This window comes from Plectropomus leopardus, chromosome 3 (assembly GCF_026936395.1).
Source record: "Plectropomus leopardus strain MGB_pleo_1.0 chromosome 3, ASM2693639v1, whole genome shotgun sequence".
Taxonomy (NCBI): Eukaryota; Metazoa; Chordata; class Actinopteri; order Perciformes; family Serranidae; genus Plectropomus; species Plectropomus leopardus.
The window spans coordinates 8165432-8185959 of record NC_142178.1 but is presented as its reverse complement, the minus strand read 5'-3'; the positions used below and the strand labels follow the sequence as shown (position 1 = coordinate 8185959).

The 20528-nt window shown below is 41.2% G+C and overlaps 1 protein-coding gene across 9 annotated transcripts in view; it reads left to right on the top strand.

Annotated features, from left to right (window-relative positions):
• The window catches only part of kdm4c (lysine (K)-specific demethylase 4C), a 43868-nt gene that overhangs the window by 3397 nt on the left and 19943 nt on the right, over nucleotides 1-20528 (top strand). For 7 of the 9 annotated variants that reach the window (XM_042484853.2, XM_088075467.1, XM_088075469.1 and 4 more), the window contains exons 4-13: nucleotides 644-758; nucleotides 1417-1610; nucleotides 11835-11884; nucleotides 13947-14050; nucleotides 14311-14448; nucleotides 14675-14868; nucleotides 15287-15513; nucleotides 15670-17759; nucleotides 17861-17972; nucleotides 19121-19302. In XM_042484853.2, the coding sequence (XP_042340787.2) occupies nucleotides 644-758; nucleotides 1417-1610; nucleotides 11835-11884; nucleotides 13947-14050; nucleotides 14311-14448; nucleotides 14675-14868; nucleotides 15287-15513; nucleotides 15670-17759; nucleotides 17861-17972; nucleotides 19121-19302 (3406 nt within the window). The remainder of the gene's footprint in view (nucleotides 1-643; nucleotides 759-1416; nucleotides 1611-11834; nucleotides 11885-13946; nucleotides 14051-14310; nucleotides 14449-14674; nucleotides 14869-15286; nucleotides 15514-15669; nucleotides 17760-17860; nucleotides 17973-19120; nucleotides 19303-20528) is intronic. The other 2 variants (XM_088075466.1, XM_088075464.1) reach the window with 2 other exon arrangements.

Here is a 20528-nt window from a genome sequence, read left to right as displayed (position 1 = left end):
CATAAAAGCTCTGTTCTGGAAATTCTCTGAACAAATTCTCAAAACATTTTGTGTTTTACAAACTTGACATGTTCACACAAGTCACTTGTGGTTCATTCAGAGTGGAACAGTGACCCACTTTTGGACTGTGACCCACTAGTTAGGAACCACTGGCAGACCGACTTATAGAAATAGCATCAATTTACTGTATGTGTGTATGCTTGATCTTGGTTTATCATACTGGAAAGGACTGTTTGCGACATAGCAAAATGAAAGTCAAGATGTAAATGTACGCATTATATCTAGAGAGTTGTATTACAGGTGTTGCTGGAATATTTACCTCCAATAAAATAAAAACTACCTTTTTTAAAAAATACATAGTATTTTACTGCGATTCTTACATGAACAAACAAAAGAAAAGCAGAAGTTGGAATTTCTAAAAGAGAGGGAAATGAACAGAAGATAAGACCACGATTAATGTGTTAATTTCCAGAGCTACAGAAGGTGAAGATGAAGCTGGATGAGTAGTTTAAAAGTGCAAGAGCAATGCTCGCTAAGGGTGTAAAACATAGCTGATATATATAGTATGTGTTATGAAGGTTTTAGTGTGAGATGACAGACGGCCATTTCTAAGTACTAACTGTGATTTTGTTCTCCTCCACAGGTACTGTACACCTCGCTACCTGAACTATGAAGATCTTGAGAGGAAATATTGGAAGAACCTCACTTTTGTCTCCCCCATATATGGTGCTGATGTCAGTGGCAGCCTCTATGATGAGGTAGATGACTTGTCTTCTTGTTGCTCTGTCTGTTTGTTTTTGCTTATTTCAGCACTTGTGTTAATTTCTGTCACCTGTCATTTAATCGCCATGTGATCACAGGTTGAGTGTTTTATTTCACCCAAATATTGCAATTTGGCTTTGGGATTTTTGCGATGAAAATAAAAACGTACACGAAAATTATAACATGTGTTTTGCCTCAAACCCAAAAGTGAGTTATTTTAAGATCACAAATTGAATGTGGGACAGTAAGAATAAATGGACTGAAAGCATTAAATGGACTTCCTTATCCCAAGCTTGAAATAAATAGGCTACTAAAGCTCAAATCCAATTTTCAACCCAATGCAACAATTTTCAAAAACAGCACTTAAGAGGCATGCAACACTTGATATTATTGTCGTTAAATTAAACTACAGTTTTTCTTCACATTTCACCTGTGTAAAATGCTTCTTGTTATGTAATGATCCTAGTTTGTAATGGAAAGCAATAGGGGGGATTTGACAGCCAGTTAACCTGCAGTTATTTAACAATGGGTTAAATTATTTTTTATGTATCTGATACTGATTAGATTTACAAATATCATCATCAACTGCAATACCAATCTGCAAGATCGACCTTGGACATCCCCAAACCTCTCAAACTGTCTTTAATCTCTTAGGATGTGGAGGAGTGGAACATTGGCCACCTGAACTCTATCCTGGATGTTATCGAGGAGGACAGCGGTGTATCCATCCAGGGCGTTAACACTCCATATCTGTACTTTGGCATGTGGAAGACCACCTTCTCCTGGCATACTGAAGATATGGACCTGTACAGCATCAACTACCTCCACTTTGGAGAGCCTAAGTCCTGGTTAGTATGTGCTTTACAGGGATTTACGTACAGAGGATAAATGCATAAAGAAGCAACAATATTGTGCAACATAATTTAATCCAGCACACCAATACCACAAAACACAGCCTAAAAAAATCTCAGAACATCTCTGTGTTACAGTGGAAACCAAATGTATAATCTTAACAAAGGTATGTGTTGTACTTGTTGTGCAGCACAAGTTGTACCAGTGCTATGTTACTTTTATGTTCACATCCACTCACTTTTCAGGGGCTACTGATGATGCTTGCTGCTATGGATGCCATTAATTGCTATAACCTCTGAAGAGAGGTGGGTAGAGAAGTCAATAACTGAACTCAAGTAGAAGTAGTTACGTTGTAAAAACAAATATTTAAGTAGAAGGCAGACTCCTCTTCAGCCAGAGCCACCTTGATGCCGTCTCTGCCCACCTGGCGATGTCTGTGACCAACTTTTTGCAGACAGGCCCAATAACTCCAAGAACTCCTAATGCTCTCCAGAGTGACTGACCTGGGACGCCTCTGCAACCCACTTCGACTGGAAGGTTCCAGGCTTTCCACCCCCTCTGCTGGCTATCGAGGATGAGGGGCTGGTATTTCCTCATCTTACGCTCATGTGCCTCCTCAATCCTTTCCTCCCAGGGTACTGTCAGTCCCAGAAGAGCTACCTGCCTCGTTGATCTTGACCAAAGTACTATGTCAGGTCAGAGGTTGGTGTCAGCGATTTCTTCTGGAAATCTGAGGTGCTTTTCAAGGTCAACTCACATTTCCCAATAAACTGCCATTGCGAGAACCCCAGTACCCCCAAGCTCCTTTTCTGCCTTCTCCCCTGGCTTAAGGAAGCTGATGAAGCGAGGACCTTAGATTGGAGCTTGATGTTCTTTTATTTCCTCACCTTTTCCAATACATGGGCCAGCACCTGATCATGCTGCCATCTGAACTGCCCCTCTGACATGCTTGTTTGGCATGAAGACAGGATGTGCTCCAGGTTAGCAGGTCTCCTGCACAGCATACAGCAGGGCTTCTCGGTTAGTCTCCACCTTTGGAGGTTAGTTGGAGTCGTGAGAACATCATAAATGGAGCAGAGCAGGAACTTGATTCAATGTCCCTCCATTCTCCAGATGTCATTCCATCCCAGAGATCTTCCCCGCCCTGTTGCCTCATGGCCACCGCTCTGGCTTGCCTGGCCTCTTCCTCTGCCGACCTGATCTCCTTCTGCACCATGCCCTGCCGCTCCTTTGTCTCTGCCTTCCTCCAACTTGCTCTAGTGATACAGCCCAGGCCCAGCCTCCCCTGGGTCACTGTTCCCATGATGTCAGCGTGTTGCAGCTGCTCCTCCGCCTCTCTCAGAGCACAATAAGCTTTTCACATGCGTCCTGTCCGGATGCTGATGTCTGCCTGTTGGACTGCCTTATCCACACTGTCCCGCAGCATCAAAGCCAACCAGACTTTTGCTGTCTTGTACTCGTCTACAGCTGATGATGTCAACGGCAGCTGCAGCTTTCTCCCTGAACTGTACAAGCCTATTGAGCAAAAGCTTTTAGGGACAGGCAGTCACCTTCTCAGGAAGTTATTAATTTTCCTTTCCAGGGCTTCTACTGCTGACAAGGGGACTGCATACACAAGCAGAGGCCACAGGAGTTTTGGCTGGACCCCATGCCGGTAGGCCCAGGTCTTATATTTCCCTGGAAGGCCACTTCTCTCCAGAGCTCTCAGCCACACCTCTGCTTGGTTGATCATCTCCTTCATACTTGCCTTTTCATTTAGTTCAGCCCTGTACCATCTCCCCAAACTCTTTACAGGCTTCTCAGTGACTGTTGGAATGATGTCGTCCCCTATCTTGAATCGAAAGCAGTCCTGAACGCGCCCCATTTAAGAACCAGGCTCCAGGATTTTGATGGTTTGAACTGCATTTTGGTTAATTTGGTTAGCTTCACCAGATCATCCAAAATCCATCTGCTTTCTGGGACTTACCTTATCGTGATTATCAGGTCATCAATGAAGGCCATGAAGGACCTGTTGGATGCCGCTTGCAAGTACAGCTCCCTGTCTGGGTTTCTCAACTGACAAGGAAGTTCATTGCTGCTGCAAACAAGATAACAGAAAATCTACACCTGGTGACAATGCCAACCTCCAGCCACTGCCAGTTGGTGGTGAACTTCCCAGAGGAAAAGCGCATCTTAAAGCAGCTAAAATAGTCTTGAAGAAGCTGCTGAAAATTTCCAGGAACATGGTACACTTTCAGTGTTGTGTCAACCAGTTTGTGCGGCACTGTCCCATAGGCATTTGTCAAATCCAGCCACAGGACTGCAAGGTCACCCTGGTTCCTCTTTGCGTCCTCAGTGATCTTGGAGATAACAGAGTTATGCTCAGTGCAGCCAGGGACTCCAGGGACTCCACATTTCTGTACAGAAATGTCTATGTACTTGTTGCTCACCAGGAACTGAGTCAGCCTCTTTGCTAAGACTCTGAAGAAGATCTTCCCCTCCACATTCAGCATTGAGATTGTACAAAATTGTTTAATGCTGGAGGAATTCTCTTCTTTAGGAATAAAGCAGCCACTGCAGCAATGAGCCAGCTTTCTGGCAGGTGGTTATTCCTCCATGCAACCGTTTTAGCATCTTCCACAGGCGTCTCCTCAGCCTCTCACAGCTCTTGTACACTTTGTATGGATTGGGTCCAGTAGCAGATCTTTCCCTAGCCTTTTGGATGAAGTCGTTAACCTTTTGCCATCTAGGCTCCCCGTTGTCAAAGGGGATAGCCGGTTCCTCAGGGTAACACAGCTTGTCTCCCAACTAGAGCTCTTCCTCTCTCCTTGGATCACTGTGCACCTTGCAGAGATGCTCCCCACGTCCTCCTTAGTAGCCTTTAGCTCTCCTGAAGTTTTATCCCCAAGGAGCCTTGACAAGTACTTGAAGGGGTTTTTTCTCTCTCCTTTGCACGTTGTCTCCTGTCCCCTCGCTGGCACTCGGCTCAGTGCAGAAACAAACAAAACAAAAAACAAAAAACCCCAAAAAGAACTGACCTGAAAATTAAAATAATTTTGTAAAATAATTTTATATATGTACCTATGTTTATTCAAAATACAGTTTCTGAATATTTTTCCCAAGCGTTTTAAAAAATACTTTTCTTAATCCCCTATTTTCTTGCATTATTTAATGCCAATGTCAAGTTGCTGAGTTCCGTCTTTTTCATGTTTTTGAAAGAAGTCAAGCTGTCTTGTAAAAGGTGCCTCAATGAAGCACAAGAAAACTGATGTCGATCCAGGTTTTGTGCTGTCTTTTCGGTATGATCCCTGATTATGTGATTGGCTACTGCAGCATGATGATTGGTTGTGATTGGGTGTAAATAAAGCCTTAGAGTACAAAAGTATTTACTTAAAAATGTCTTAAATAGCAAGTAATGTCAGACTTTTTTTTTTTTTTAAGGAATTAGAAAGTTCTATTATATGATGTGGATATGATCTGAATTATATAACCACAGATGGTCTCCCTCTGGTAAAGGTAAAGAAGTAAACATACACATGCATTTTGCATGCCATTTATTTGTGATGAAACAGCAAGTCAACATCTCTTGATTAGATGGCTTGTCACATAAATACCAGGACAATATTCCCAGTGTTCATCTCTCAAGCTTTATCCCAAAGTAATGCATTAGTCCTAACTCTAAGTACAACAATAAATAAAGATTTAAAAAAGAAAAATTACTGTATCTACTGTATGATTTTGGCAAATAAATCAGCAAATTGTATGCATGTATGCATAACAGACTCAACTGTTTTGTTAAAAAGGAAATATATACTTACAGCAAACTTTGATGAATCCAGTATAGATGCCCAGAGTCCCACTACCCTTCATAGTCAGCCACAGATCAGGAGTGAGTCCCCCCCCCACATCCAGGTCTCTCTAATCACACAAAGACAAAAAGATCAGAGAAGTGGACAAATCAGTCTCTCATCTCTCTGAAAATTGAATGACTCATTTAAGCTAATTAGTAGATGATGCTGTGATGTCTCATCATTGATTACCTCTTCAATTTAGGTATGCTCACTTCTTTACTTTGACCATCTAGGTCAGGCATGTCAAACCGGTCCACAGGGGGGCCGGTGTGGCTGCAGGTTTTGTTTCCAACCAAGTAGCAGCACACCAGACTTGACTCATTTAATCAACTGATCTCCGTCTTCAGACAGTTGATTGGTCAAACTGTGTGCTCTTGGTTGGTTGGCACAAAAACCTGCAGCCACACCGGCCCCCCTGTGGACCAGTTTGACATGCCTGATCTAGGTTGACTAGTTAAAAGCGGACAGGATGTCATCACACTGCAGGTGAAGTACAACCTGCTTTTTTTTTGTTTCCAGTCAGGAACCAACTTTTTCAGATACAAACCAATTTATTCTTGGTGAAAATGCTCCGAACAGTTCAAAAAAAGGTGTAGGAACCAGAACAGAACCAGTTTCATGTTGGTGGAAAAGCGGCGTCTGTTAGCTCAGTGTCAGCACGTTTCTCTGATGTAATAACGTTAGACTAGTCTTAAAAACCAGATCCTGTTGCACTGTCTGCTGTTAATTCATCCGTAAATATTAGCTGCTAGAGCTATTTAAAAGCCATACTTCTGCTGCTGTTGCTTCAGCCATTATGCTGCTTTGAAGAGAGTAGCGGAGGTGTCGGATAAGGGAGCACAAGCAGACCTCTGCTCAGCAGACAACTTGCCTTTTACCGGAATGTGAATGAATAAAATAGATGAACACATAAATAAAAGTAGCACAATGAATGTTTCTCAATGAGATTGAGTGAAGTCAGAAACGTAATGATTTTTCTCTGAAAATCTACTCAGGTTAAGTGAAGACTATGTTTAATAAAACTGCTCCGACAAGTGCAGTTTACTCAAAAGTTTACTTGGTTTCATGCAACAGAGTAAATGTAACTTGTTACTCCCCGCCTCTGCTGCTAAAACTCATGCAAGATAACGACAGTTAACTAGACTTAAAGGAGGTTCTGTCTCTGTGGCATTTTTCTTCTTCCCCTTTCTTGAGACCAAAAGGGAAGTAAGCCTTACTTTTTTTTGGTGTTATCACCCTGTACCCCACTATTTAACCATTTAAAGTTTTGGCTTTCATGACAGAGCTGTCACTTTGAATGGCAGCAGTCAAACTAAATCAAATAAAAACATTGGTTTTGTAGTTAAGGCAGTGTGTGTGTGTGTAGCTGGAGTGAATGAATAAATCATTTTACTTTGGTTGCATGCATCATGAGAAGCAGTTTATTTCACACAATTTTTTTTTCAATCAGTAACCAAAAAAGGAAAACACTGAAGCCCAAGGCTTATTTTTGCCCATCCTAAACTTACGAAAAGATAACCCAGAATAACAGCAACACCAAAGAAAAAAATAAATGAACGAATCAAAAATAAAACCTGTTACACTAAACTGTAATTCTCTATTATTTCACAGTATAATCAGTCCTAAATAATTTTACACTATAATCATTTACAATATAGTTTGTAATCATTTAAGTTTGCAAGACATTTTATGCACTCAACAGAGAGGAACACAATTTCAACTCATCACTGAGTCCATTTCATCATTTGACAACCAATTCTTTCTCACTTTACATGTTTCAAAAATGAACAACCTTCTAAAATTATAATTTCCTTCTTTCAATTATTTTTTTTTTAATGCAGACCAGGAGGCTTTTGTTTACAACTCAAAAAAGTATTTCCAATGTTTTTAAATACACAATGTCTACAAATTTTAAGGTAAAGGGTCTTTTAAAAAATACTGTAGAGTCATAATAGCCGGCTTTATGTTTTATCTGGAGCTTTTTTTCTGAAATTATAGGGTCGAACTTTGTTTTGTATGCATTTTCCCAAATTTCACCAAAGTAAGACAAATACGGTATTACAAGTGAGCAGTACAATATGTACAGACATTTTTGCTCAACAGCTCTCCTGTTTTATAGAGAATAGCAATAAATTTAGATAATTTCCATTAAATATATTCTATGTGTGGCTTCCAACAGAGTTTATGGTTTATAATCACTCCCAAAAATTGTGTTTCATATACTCTTTCAGTTTCAGCACCATTTGAATTCAATTGTATGATACTGTTGTATTCAGACAACCAGCATTTTTAAATGTGGTTCTTTTTTACATGAAAATGTTTCCATTTAAGGATTTGTTCAATACTCTCGTTTTAGCTCTGTGGCTTTTTTCTGATATATGACACGTTAAGGAAATACAGTGCAGAGTATACGGTATGCTGTGTGTTTAAAAGATCCCAGAGGGAATAGCATGTCCTTTTAATAATGCATATCCATATTTGCATCAGGGCTGTAAAAAACACCTTTGGCACTCTCTGTTCAGATCTTTTTCATGATTGAAGTGGCTTTAAATTCTGAATTACATTTAATGTCATATGTCTCATTCGATTAACCCAGCCATTCTGTTGCATATGGCCCTTGGGTTTTGTTCCCAGAGTGCTTATTTGCACACTGATGAGGTGGTTACCTGCAATAAGTGACTTTACTTGGAGAGTCCAAATACCAGTGAGAACAGAAAAGAAATAACATGTGGCAGTAGAGGCGCTCAGGGAGGTAGTGTGTACGGAGCTTTGTTATTCTCTGAGGGTAGAAGCATATGGTTTGATTGCTTGAAAGCTATCCTTTTTTTGTCTGTGCAGTGGAGCAAGGCAAGATTTAATATCTTTTGAACCAGTGAACCATGCACTACACATTGTTTCCATAAATGTTCCTCAGACACTATAACGCTAATTAACACTGCAAAGTAAGTGCTCACTAGACGTTGTTTCTTCTCTGCTACTGTCAGTTGCACTCCCAAAATCACAGCGTGATGATGTGCACACTGATGACATGTGATTTCTGTATTTATATGACTAGAGAAGGGGGTGCTTTGCAGGGTTGCCTCATGGTTAATGACCTGACCTCGAAGGGAGTGTCATACAGTTTTTGCCGATTCCAATAGAATTACTCGACTTTCACTGGAAAATGGAAAATACGTTCCTTTGTAATTTTATCAATCAATGTTTCGTGATTGCACACTTAATTTACTAACTAATACAAATAAATTGAGTGTTAAGCTGATCTTTAAGCGTGATATGATGAGAGTAGCAAAGGTGAAGTTGAAATTAATTACAGAGAAGTCAGATTTTGAGATATAGATACAACATTCACAGATTTTAAAACTGTAAACTATCTTGTTTGAATTGAATTTAATAGGAAATGCTGCACCGAGCAGAGTGATATTTTGGAGGATACCTTATATATTTATTCCAGTATAGTTACTAATTATCTGTTAAAATTGTAGTCACTAACCTCATCCAATTATTGTAGTAATAAATTAATGTAACTTAGTAGAAATATCAGTGACATGTTATTTTATTATTCTGAATACACACTTGTGTATTCTGTAGAACAACAGAGCGATGTAACCTAAGAAACAGAAGGATTTTTTTTGTATCACAAATGTGTCCCCTGCTTGTTGTATTTTTTAAGAAAAATGTGCTTTTCGATAAGCAAATTCAGGCAGTAGTGTAAAGTGCAAAACACATGATGATAGCACTGTTGCCTCACAGCGAGAGGGTCCCTGGTTCGAATCCCAGTTGGAACGGGGTTCGGTCCAGGCGGGGGCCCTTCTGTGTGGAGTTTGCATGTTCTCCCCGTGTCTGCGTGGGTTCTCTCCTGCGTGGGTTCCTCCCACAGTCCAAAGACATGCAGCTCAGGTTAATTGGTGACTCTAAATTGCCCTTAGGTGTGACTGTGAGTGTGTGTGGTTGTTTGTCTATATGTGTCAGCCCTGCGATGGTCTGGCGAACTGTCCAGGGTGTACCCCGCCTTCCGCCCAATGACAGCTGGGATTGGCTCCAGCCCCCCCCACGCGACCCTTACGAGGACAAGCGGTTACAGAAAATGACATGACTGACTGACATAATACAGTTTACAAAGCAAAAATGAAATGTGCTCCTTCCACAAGGCAAACAAAAGTGAAATGTTTTAGTTCAACACAAACAAAGAACAAATCTGTTGTCCACTTATTTTATTAAGTGGACAAGGACAACACTTAACACTTAGTGAGCTGAACTGTACTGTGATGTTGTTCCCCCTTTCCACTTTGAAAACAAAATAATGGTGAAATTTCTGCCAAGTGACAGTATTTTATATCCTCTGTGCAGGCATGGCTGGAGGCATTATCTTTTCGAGTTGTCCTTCCATCCCATTCTTATGAACGTGATATTTCAAGAACACCTTGAGGGAATTTCCTCAAATTTAGCACAGATGTCCACTTGGACTCAAGAATGAACTGCTTAGATTTTGGTGGTCAAGGGTCACTGTGATCTCACCAGACACATTTTTGGCCATAATTTAAGAATCCACACACAACATATGGCAGAACTTCACACAAATTGACATCATAATGATCTGCAAAAACACTTTTATGGCCATTATTTAACATCATATCTCAGGGGCCAGTAGGGAAGACATGGTCAGATACTAAATTGGTGACACTAATTTTGGTATCCACCTTGAAACTGTGCGGTTTATGTCTTCTGTGCTGCCGGGGTAGGATGTGTGTAAAGCATCAATGTTTTAGAATTTTACGCTTCTTTGCAGCAACATCCATATTTGAAGCACTGCCTACTGTCATAGCTACATACATCTAACTCTAGACAGACATGGATGTAAACTGCAACTTGATTAATTGGCAGAAGCATTCTTTATATTAAAATACATTTAAAACATTGAATCCTGCTATAATCCCCATATAATCCCCAGAAATCTATCTGTATTGGATTCTGTCTTGTTCTGTCTTGTTTTTTGTTTTAACTGAGCACAGTTACTCTTTTTGTATCCTAATTATGTTACCGCCGTTCCATGTATTCCATTACTCACTGTGCCTGCCCAGAGCACATGTAACATGATTAAGTCAGTCACAGAATACTATATATTGCACAGGTGTCATAGTGAAAGCACTTGCATTCTTTAATAGAAGAGAAGCTGGGTTGTAAGGAGGTTAAGGTTAAAATAATACACTGTAAGAAGAGGTGAAGAATGCAGGTAGATCAAAATGGAGTTTGCTTTTTATTTCTTTGTCAGCTTGGCTTGCTCCATTTCTCTCTCCCTCTTGCCCTGGAGGGAATTCTGCTCATTAGAGCAGTGAGCCCTGCAACCCCACAGGGATCAGTGTCACAGCCAGACAGTGACACACACATACACAGAAACACAGACACGCACACACACACTCACAAAGAGCAGCCTGATGATCCAAGTACCCACACACATGCATACCCTTATCAACTAACACACACACACACACACACACACACACACACACACACACACACACACACACACACACACACACACACACACAGACAGACAGACACACACTCACTGGCGTACACTCTTTCATCTCGCTGCTATTTTGACATCTCGTCCCTGGAGGGGAGCGGCTTAAAGATGCACCTCTCTCACCTCCTCTCAATCCCCCACCCCCTCCAACTCCCCATGTCACCTCCACCTGAGGTTGCAGCTCCCTCTCATCCTGTCTCTCCCTGCTCTGTTAAGCTGACAGGTGATATGATGATAGAAATGCCACAGACCCGAGGGCGGATGGTGCTAGTCAAATGGAATGCCTAGTCAAACCTTGAGGGAGTTGTGTCACACTCTCTGGGTTTCTCACTGGGAACTTTGGGAATAGTTCAAATTCAGATTGCATCAGCAGTGTGACACAAGAAAACGGGAAATAACGTCAATAGGAGTCTTAACAGCCGCAATGGTTATTTTGTCCCTATCAGAGAAGGAACTAGGCTTCATATTCTGGAATATGGTTTTATAGAGACAAAATATATTTGAAATTATAGAGGAAAAGCCAAAAACATTTTACTCCAGGGTTTCTACCATATCTGACATATTTGAAAAGGGACGACAGCGTTTCGATTTGTTAGAATTTTAATTTGTTTGTTGCTGGTGCAGTACTGGAAAAAAGGTTATAGGTCTTCTTGCAATAGTTCATTTATCCACCACTTGATGGCAGTCTTGAAATTGTAAAAGCCTCTCCTGAAAACTCGTCTGCAACTGTCAGTGTATACTGTGTGTTCATTATGCCTAAACTATATGCTACAGTGTAGGCGTAATGAACAGTACACACTCAGAATTTCACATACGCAGCTAAAAATAATTCTGTCTGCTCCATATCTCTGTTTTGTCTCTAACAGGTATGCCATCCCCCCTGAGCATGGGAAGAGACTGGAGCGTCTGGCTACAGGTAAAAGAATGATTTATATTCTCTTTGTAATCTCCATATAAATGGAGGCGGGCGAGGAAATTAAATAATTATTAAATAACGATCGCAGCATACAGAAGCAGGTCTGCACAAAACAACAAAGTACAGCACATAAATTAAACTCAGCGATGAGGGGGCACTGGAGGTAATGGAAAAGCTAAAGAAGCATGCTAATTAGCTCCGACTACAAACATGCAAAAACTGCTGCTAGTAGAGATGTAAATAGACACAGATGCTTAATGTATTGACAAAGTACTTTAGGGAAATCCATACTGTAAGGCATTAGTAGACAAAATGAGCTGAAATGCGTATGATTACATTTAGAACTAAATAACTGCTGAAGTGTTTCAAGTGTGAGGTTAAAGGCTATTTAATCTAAGATTGCAGTGCTGATTACTTCACTGGATAAATGAAAAGCAAGAAATGGTGAGAACTCAAATGAATATTTCGACTCCCAAAGGACCATTTGTATATCAATCATACACCCCGTTGAATTTCTGAAGAAAACTTTTTTCTTGCATGCCTCTGGTTAAGGAAGAATCCAAAAAGTTCCTAATGAATTGAGGTAAAAGGGTGTCTGCATTTAACTGCCACAAAACTGTATCAAGATACCAGCCAATAAACTGAACTGTCACACTACCTGTGTAGGATAATCCAAGTCTCATTCATCCAGTTGTGTGCTCAGTACTCCCCACACAGACAGACCTTTCCGACCTGGAGCTGAACTGAAAGTGAAACTAATCTATGCTCTCCTTAAAGCCAGATAAATTTGACCTAACTGAACACAGGAGCTGCTGGTCTACCACAGCCTTGATTATTGTTTGATGGTGGTATAGTGTAACTTTGGTGAATCTGAACTAACCCTTTCACATGCCAAATTCATACAAAAACACAAATGACCTACTAATAGAGGCAGCGGTGGAATAGCAGCTTGTATTTTGAGTTAGGTAAAATTACGTTGTTTTTTTTTTCAATTGAGTTGGATTATCTTGTGTTTATTTCCTTGTCGGAAAGGGCTGTCTGTTTGAGATGCACCGAGCATATGACTGTATAAATGAAAGTTGGATTATACCTCATCGAGAGTTTGTTAAGGGATGTTGATAGAATTTTTTGGTGCTGTTTAACATGGACCCTTATGACTTCAATTCTTCAAGATTTTTCTCAGTTTCTGGATTCTTTGTTCACCGTAGAGGCATGCAAGAAAACAAAAGTTTAAAATACAAATTGTCCTTTGGGATGTAAAGTATACCTTTAACTACAAATATCACAGTAGAATAACATGTGCCTAGTTAGTACAGACACCCACCCGTTTAACAAACATAAAATAGTGAGGGAATATTCTGTAAAAATTAAAACTAATTGTTTACTATAAACTGTTTGTTGGTAAAAATGAAAAACATTTCCTTGTAACATGCTCACGAATGAATCTCAGATGAAAATTTGCTGCCTTTTTACATTTCAAGTAATATTTTAGATTGAATTAGTTTTGTCTTGTGATAAATAGTTGTCATATTTTGGGACATTTAATAAGGAGATTATTTGATCATTAACAAATTATTATTCTAGTATCATTACTTCAAAAATAATCAGCTGCAGCCCTAGTAAAAAACAAAAATATCACCATAGTCTGTAAAAGCTGATTAGTTTTTTAGTCAATTAATGTAGCACAAAAACAAAATCAAACTGGTTCTGCAGCACAGCGTATAAAAACATGTAAGTGCATAGATGTTGCCTTAATAAAGCAAGATTAAACAAGTTTAAATGCAATTTAAAGCCAGGGAATCAGACCAAATGGAAGAAATGATTAAACACAATTAAAAGCACAGAGAATAAAGCGGGGAAATTTTGAAACTAGAAAAGCGTAAATCCACTAATCATTTAACTTTTTTGTCAGGCTTTTTATTTGTTTGTTTTTGCCCTTGTTGTTGCTGGCTTATACTCTACGTTAAAGGTGTGTGTGTGTGTGTGTGTGTGTGTGTGTGTGTGTGTGTGTGTGTGTGTGTGTGTGTGTGTGTGTGTGTGTGTGTGTGCACGCATTTGTCAGGTTTCTTTCCTAACAGCTTCAAGGGGTGTGAAGCTTTCCTTCGTCACAAGATGACTCTAATCTCCCCCTCCATACTGAAGAAGTATGGCATTCCTTTTGATAAGGTAGGCTCTCAGCCCTTTGAAAAATTACTCTCAGTCCTGCTTTTCTCACCGATTATACTCCCTTTATTTACCAACTTTCTGGAAATGGCTTTTCTTGCCAGTAAAATTAGCACTGCTTGTTTTGACTGTTTGTAGAAATCTGCAGTGGCTTATTTTAATACTTTTATTTATTTTCCTTTACTTTCAAATTATTTAAAATGTCAAAGGACAGTTCAGTGTTTTTCTATTATCTCTTCTCCCTCTTCATCATACATTGTCAGATTACTCAGGAAGCTGGAGAGTTCATGATCACCTTCCCTTACGGCTACCATGCTGGCTTCAATCATGGCTTCAACTGTGCAGAGTCCACCAACTTTGCCACCGTACGCTGGATAGACTACGGCAAAGTGGCAACACAGGTAACATTTTGAGAATCTTAAAACTCTGCCCCATGTCCATGTCTTTTGAAAGTCAAACAAAGAACTGTCTCATATTTGAAAACAGTTAATTTCATGGTTAAAAAGTCATGGTCATTCGTATCAAACAGTATTGTTTTTAAGTTTTAAAAAAATAACACTACAAAACCTATTTATGATTTTCTAAAGTGGACACAATGTTTGTCCTCCCCCTCTTTCTTTTCTCCAGTGCACATGCAGCAAGGACATGGTAAAGATATCCATGGAGCCCTTTGTGAAACGTTTCCAACCTGACCGGTACCCTAACTGGATGCTGGGCAAAGATTCTGCACCTCTCGACCACATACTTGCTACTCCCAGTACAACGCCAGAGCTGCAGAGCTGGTTGCAGAGACGGCGCAAGAACAAACCGACTAATAAAGGGTACTGTGTTCATACTCGGGCCACAGTCACACTGATATGTTTTCATTTTAAGATGGCAAATAAAAAAGAAAACGATTTCTGTACGCACAAGCATTTTATCACAGTACAGTACAGAGTCCTCCATCAATATTAATAAAGATCAAATTTAATTTTGCATCATGAAAACAACTCACTCTACTTCAACTTTACTTAAAAAAACAAATTTCCTTTGCAACATTTGGAGATGCACTGTTACGATGAACACGATGCATGTAATGGTAGCTCTTTAGCACTTTGGCTAGTTCCTAATGTATGTTGCCAGAAATATTTGGCAGCTAAAAAAGCCAAATGTCTCCTGATTCACAAAATTTCACATTTGCTACCATAAATTTTCAGCTTTAATCAAGGTTACGAGCTTCAATCTTCTCCTTTTTTACAGCAGCACCCACTCTCGTATGCGCTCCAAGCGCCTCAGAACCACTGAGGAACCTATCGGCCTTGATGGCAGCTCAGCACTGACAAACAACAAGAGGAAAAGCACGGCTGGTCCATCCGGGCCAAAGGTGCGGCGGTCTGTGGCAGGGGCAACCTGCAGGGAAGAGAAAGAGAAGAAAAAGGAAGCAGAGTCAAAGCACAACCTGGATCACAACTCTGCTCACCTTACTGGTAAGGGACGGTAGTAAGTGTTTATGCATGATTCAGACGTCTGTGTGCGTTCTTTTAAAAAATATTTTGGAAATTTCTCTCAGCTGAGATCTTTGAAAATATTTTTCCATTTTTTTTTTTGATTGTGCATTTTGTTCATCCTTTTATCTTCAACAGGTCCTTGCAGACAGATGTGTGTGGTCAAGGTAAATCGTGTAGAGAGTGATTGTTTGGAATTTTTGAATAAGGAGCCATCCCATAACTCTCACAGCATCTCCATTCCCTCCCCTGCTTCACCGGTGAAGAACAACCTTAAGGCAGAGACGGTCACTCACAGTGACCCTCAACAGCTCTCAGGGTCAGGGGTCACGAGCAGAAGTTCTGAAGGACTCAGACAATCACCTGAGGCTACCCAGATGCGTCTGGAAATTAATGAGTCAAGGTGTCACTCTCCTGAACCACGAGACTTCTCAACTACTCAGGACTGCTTGATCAGGGTCTCTCCCCTGGAGGCCAACAAACTCAGCTCATCCTCCCACACAACAAACACTACTGCTGAGACTAAGACAAGCTTGTGTCCCCCTGACTCTGAAGCTCAGACATCTAGTTTCTCATGTAGAGAAGACACTTTAAGCCAAACACCAAACACTGACAGTAGCATGGACACGGGTACAGAGAATTACACTAATAACACTGCTAAAGCAGAGAAAATGGACACAGTTGTTGATCCAAAACACATCAATCCACACTCCACTACAGAAGCACTTTATGATCTCAAAACTGAGCCAGCAGAGGGGGATAGCTACACATTGTGTGGCTCCTACTCCCCTTCAGGACATAACTGCAGTTCAGAAAAAAACAGCACTGAGGAAAATCTTTTCCCTCCTCTGCTACAGAGGAGCGTAGTAGATATGCCACAACTCACTCCAGAACCAGCAGATAAGTTTGAAAGCTGCCCTTTGCCACCTGTTCTGATCCAAGAGATGCCCTCTCTCACCCCAGCTGATGACGGGCTAACAAATGTCCCAAAAGCTGCATCATGTAATCACCAGGTTGCACCTGTGCTGCAGCGGGAGACGCCAACCGTCTCTCTGTCCTCAAATGCATCCAAACAGGAAGAGAGAGAAACTGACCTAATGATGTCAAAAGAACCTCTCGCTGTCGAATATGCCAACAAGTGGCATTTAGAGTCTCCATTTAATTGCGAAGGGGCAGCAGTGTCTGGTTTAGAGGGAAACACGGCTCATTTAGCTACCAATGCTATGCACAAAATAACATCTGGTGGTGTCCAGGAAATGCTAATAATGCCAGGAATTGCTGCAGAAACGGATCAGTCAGAGCTGGAAAATGTTAGTGCTGGACAGACTGATGCTTCCTCTCGCCAGAAAGTTCAGAGCACTGCACCTCAAACAGAGCAGCAATACAGCTTCGCAGAGTTAGCAAGCAAAGATAACTCAAAGGACACAGCTCAAAGAGACGGTGCATTCAGTCTGAGCAGTTCCGGCTCTCTTTTAACTGGTACCTCAAACAATAATCCCCCAACCCCTTCCCCACCAATATGCACTCAAAGTGACAGTCACTCAGCATTACAACTACACCAACACACTACATACTCCCCTTCACATTGCATTTCCGAGAACCCGTACATGGAGCCCAGATCGTTCTCCAGCAGCATCTGGAGAAATTTCACCTCCCAGGGTCCTGCGGTGCTCATCCAGAGTCTGCATCCAGAGCTCCCTTCTGACTTCACCCACGACCCCCTACCTTACACCATGTGGACCGAACCTCAGTGTAAAGAAGTGACAGACCTTGAGGATGCGGAACAAGACCTCAGAGAATCAGAGAACCAGGGGGAGGGAGGAGGGCCTCTCACTTGGGCCCAGCTTGAGCCCACCTCGCTGGTCTCAGTCGGTGCTGTCGAGCCCCTGGGGCTCTGCGGAGATTACGAGCTCCACAGAGCAGAAGCAGATGCGTCTGAAGCCCTCTCTTTGTGCAGGGAGCTGGGGAGGCAAAGGGAGGCAGAGGGGAGCCTACACTCAGATACTGCTATTTCACCTCTCGGGATGGGAGCTGGAGAACAGGATGGGGTCTCTGATATGGAAGAAGGGGGATCTGATGTTGAAGAGGCAGAGCAGCAAAGTAGTGTCAAGAGAGAGAGCAGTAGTGAATCATCTGATGAGGAGGAAGAAGAAGAGGAAGAAGAAGAGGAGGAAAATGATAACTGCGAGTGTGATGAATCAGGCCTGGAACCAGGGGAGGTTTGTGCAGTGAGTGCTCTTATACACATCATACACGTTTTTGCTCAAGTTTGATATAGATATAGGTTATTTGCACTCTAATGCCTTTTAATGATGCCTGTTCATGCCAGTACCCTGCCCTGTCGGTGAAGAGGACCACTAAGAGCTGGCGTCACCCACTCAGGAAACCCACTGCAAGGGCTGTACCCACTGCTGTCAAACAACAGGCTGCCAGCGACGATGGTGGGAGCTCACTCACACTCACACACATTTCATACAGTTCATTGAAAGGTATCGTGAAGCCTTCAGCATTCAGACAGTGACACATGCGAACACTGAGAGCCAAAAAGCCGCGCTTATTTCAATAATAACCCGGGGACATTTCCTGTTGTGGTTGGTGTTGCATTGTGGGTGGCACCAGGCCAGAGACCAGGATCCTTTGACTTCTGCTGGTTGCAATACAGTTGCCATAAATTTTTTTTTTTTTTCGGTTTGTAAACCCAGTCTTCAGATTGCTTAAAAAATGATGACATTTCTTTGTTAAAAGGTATTTAAGCTAACAGGAGAATATGTGTAGAAGGAATTGAATATTTGAGTTATTACTGTTAATAGCAACTTTTAAATAGTAAGTAATGTCAGGTAACATTTGCGTTCTCCCACGGCAGAGCTTTTTATAACCATTGAACCATTGCACTCTGCGGTCCCTCCTCCCCTCCTCATTTTTCACATTTTATGTCCCCCCAAATGATTCGCCTGACGTCAATGCACACATAAACCAAACAGATTTAACTCTCAGGCCCACCACAGTAAAATGACCTAGTGACAGATACTCTATTTGTTTTAACAGGATGGGAGGGGAGGGCTCTCAATTAACAACGACTAATGCACATATATATACACACACACACAGTAACATTCATCATCTCCAATGTTGTGGAAAAAAAGGATGAATAATTCAGCAGCCATTTTAGTTGTTTATCCCTGAGTAAGAAATGACCATGAAATGACCATGGCTGCTAGAAGCCTTTTTTATGATGATGAGAGCTCTTAATCATTTTGGGTAATTTTCTAAACAGACGGGCTTCCATTCATTGAAAATGTTTTTCAAGTCACTGGAGGAAATAGTGAGCACTGTGGATGGATTAGATCTGATTTAGCAGCGAGTCTATTGATACTGCTGAAGTCAATTGTGAGAATGATGCATGCTTTTGATATTCAGGGCACATGATTGTTTCACATTCAGAACGCGCTTAATTAACAAACTACCAGACAAGAGATTTGCACTCTGTATGGCATGAATCATCATCTGAACCATAGTGAAAGATGCAGCAGGTGAATAAATGAGTGATTGCCAGGTTTTAATGCTTTTTATTTTTTTGGTCTCCACTTAGAGCCCCCTGAAGCAAGCCTGGCGGAGGAGGAGGAGCAGGAAATGGAGGCGTGGGCGAAGCCCCTCATCTACCTGTGGCAGAACAGGAAGAGCTGCTTCACAACGGAGAGGGAGTACAATGCTCATGCAGCTACCATGCAGCCGTACTGTGCTGTGTGCACACTCTTCATGCCCTATTATCAGGTAAAGCAGAGTTCAACAAAAATACCAAACTGCATAACAGTTTCATCAGTGAATATATGTACTATAGACTGGAGCACAAGCACATTTTAGGATATGATTGTATCTCGTAGCCACTGAGCTGGAGATGGAGATATCGATATTAGCAGATCACATCCAGTAGGGCTTTCGCTCCTTTAGTGCCACAGGGTTTTTATCTCCCGGTGAGGTGGGGTGTTTTCAATTTTACATGCACTGGTCAGTTATTCTGATCCCATCTGGAGAGCATACGCCTGTTTTTCTAGCCCCTGAACCTAATAAAAACTTACAGCCACATTTTTCGACAAGCCTACAGGTCCCTCCTTCATTTAACCTCCTCCACTATGCTAGGACACTAGCCTCCTCAGCACATAATTCTGACTTTCACAAGGTGTTGCATGCTTTGTTTAAAGCTAGTGAAGAAACTGGTGTGACACTAGAAAACGTAAGGAATCCAGTGGTACCAACCATGTCATACTAGGTTGTCAGCAAGGGGGTTAAGTAACGCTTGGAATTTAGGCTTAATTTTGGAGAGATAAAAAACTGGCATGGACATTTTTACAGGGGTCCCTTGTCCTCTCACCTCAAGATATCTGAATGAAAATGGTTCTATGGATATCCACAAGTCTCACCTGGTCACTTAATGCTAGTACCATGCACTTTTGGCAGTACAGATGTGTTGTTTTCATCTATTATATGGGAATGTTTCTGCACTCAAGGGTCAGTAAACAGAATTGGAATTACATAACTTAGGTAAAAGAAAGCTCAGACTCCTCTGGATTCATTGAGCCCAACTGTGTGATGATGTTAGTCCCCATAGTAGCCTTTTTGATTGTAGTGAGACCATTGAAACATGACCTCACTGTATTTAATGACTTACTGTGACCTCTAAGGTTATCATAGCTTCATGAAAATTTAAGAACAGGAACTAAAGACCTCAAGCATTCAGAGGATCCATGGCTTCCTTGGTTTACTGACAGTAGGGCAGTTTCACTGCATTTTCCAGAAGTGCTTGCCATCAAAATGCTGTAAAATGTCATTCTTACAGAAATCTCCAAAGTTTTTGATACCAAATCACATCATGGATTTTGCTATGGTGTTCCTCAAGGCCTTTGTGTCTTAATGTGGTATTTTGGAGGTATTTTAGCTATTCTCATCGATGCTTGAGTGGACAAAAATGCTTAATTTTGACATCAAATTTCATGAATTGA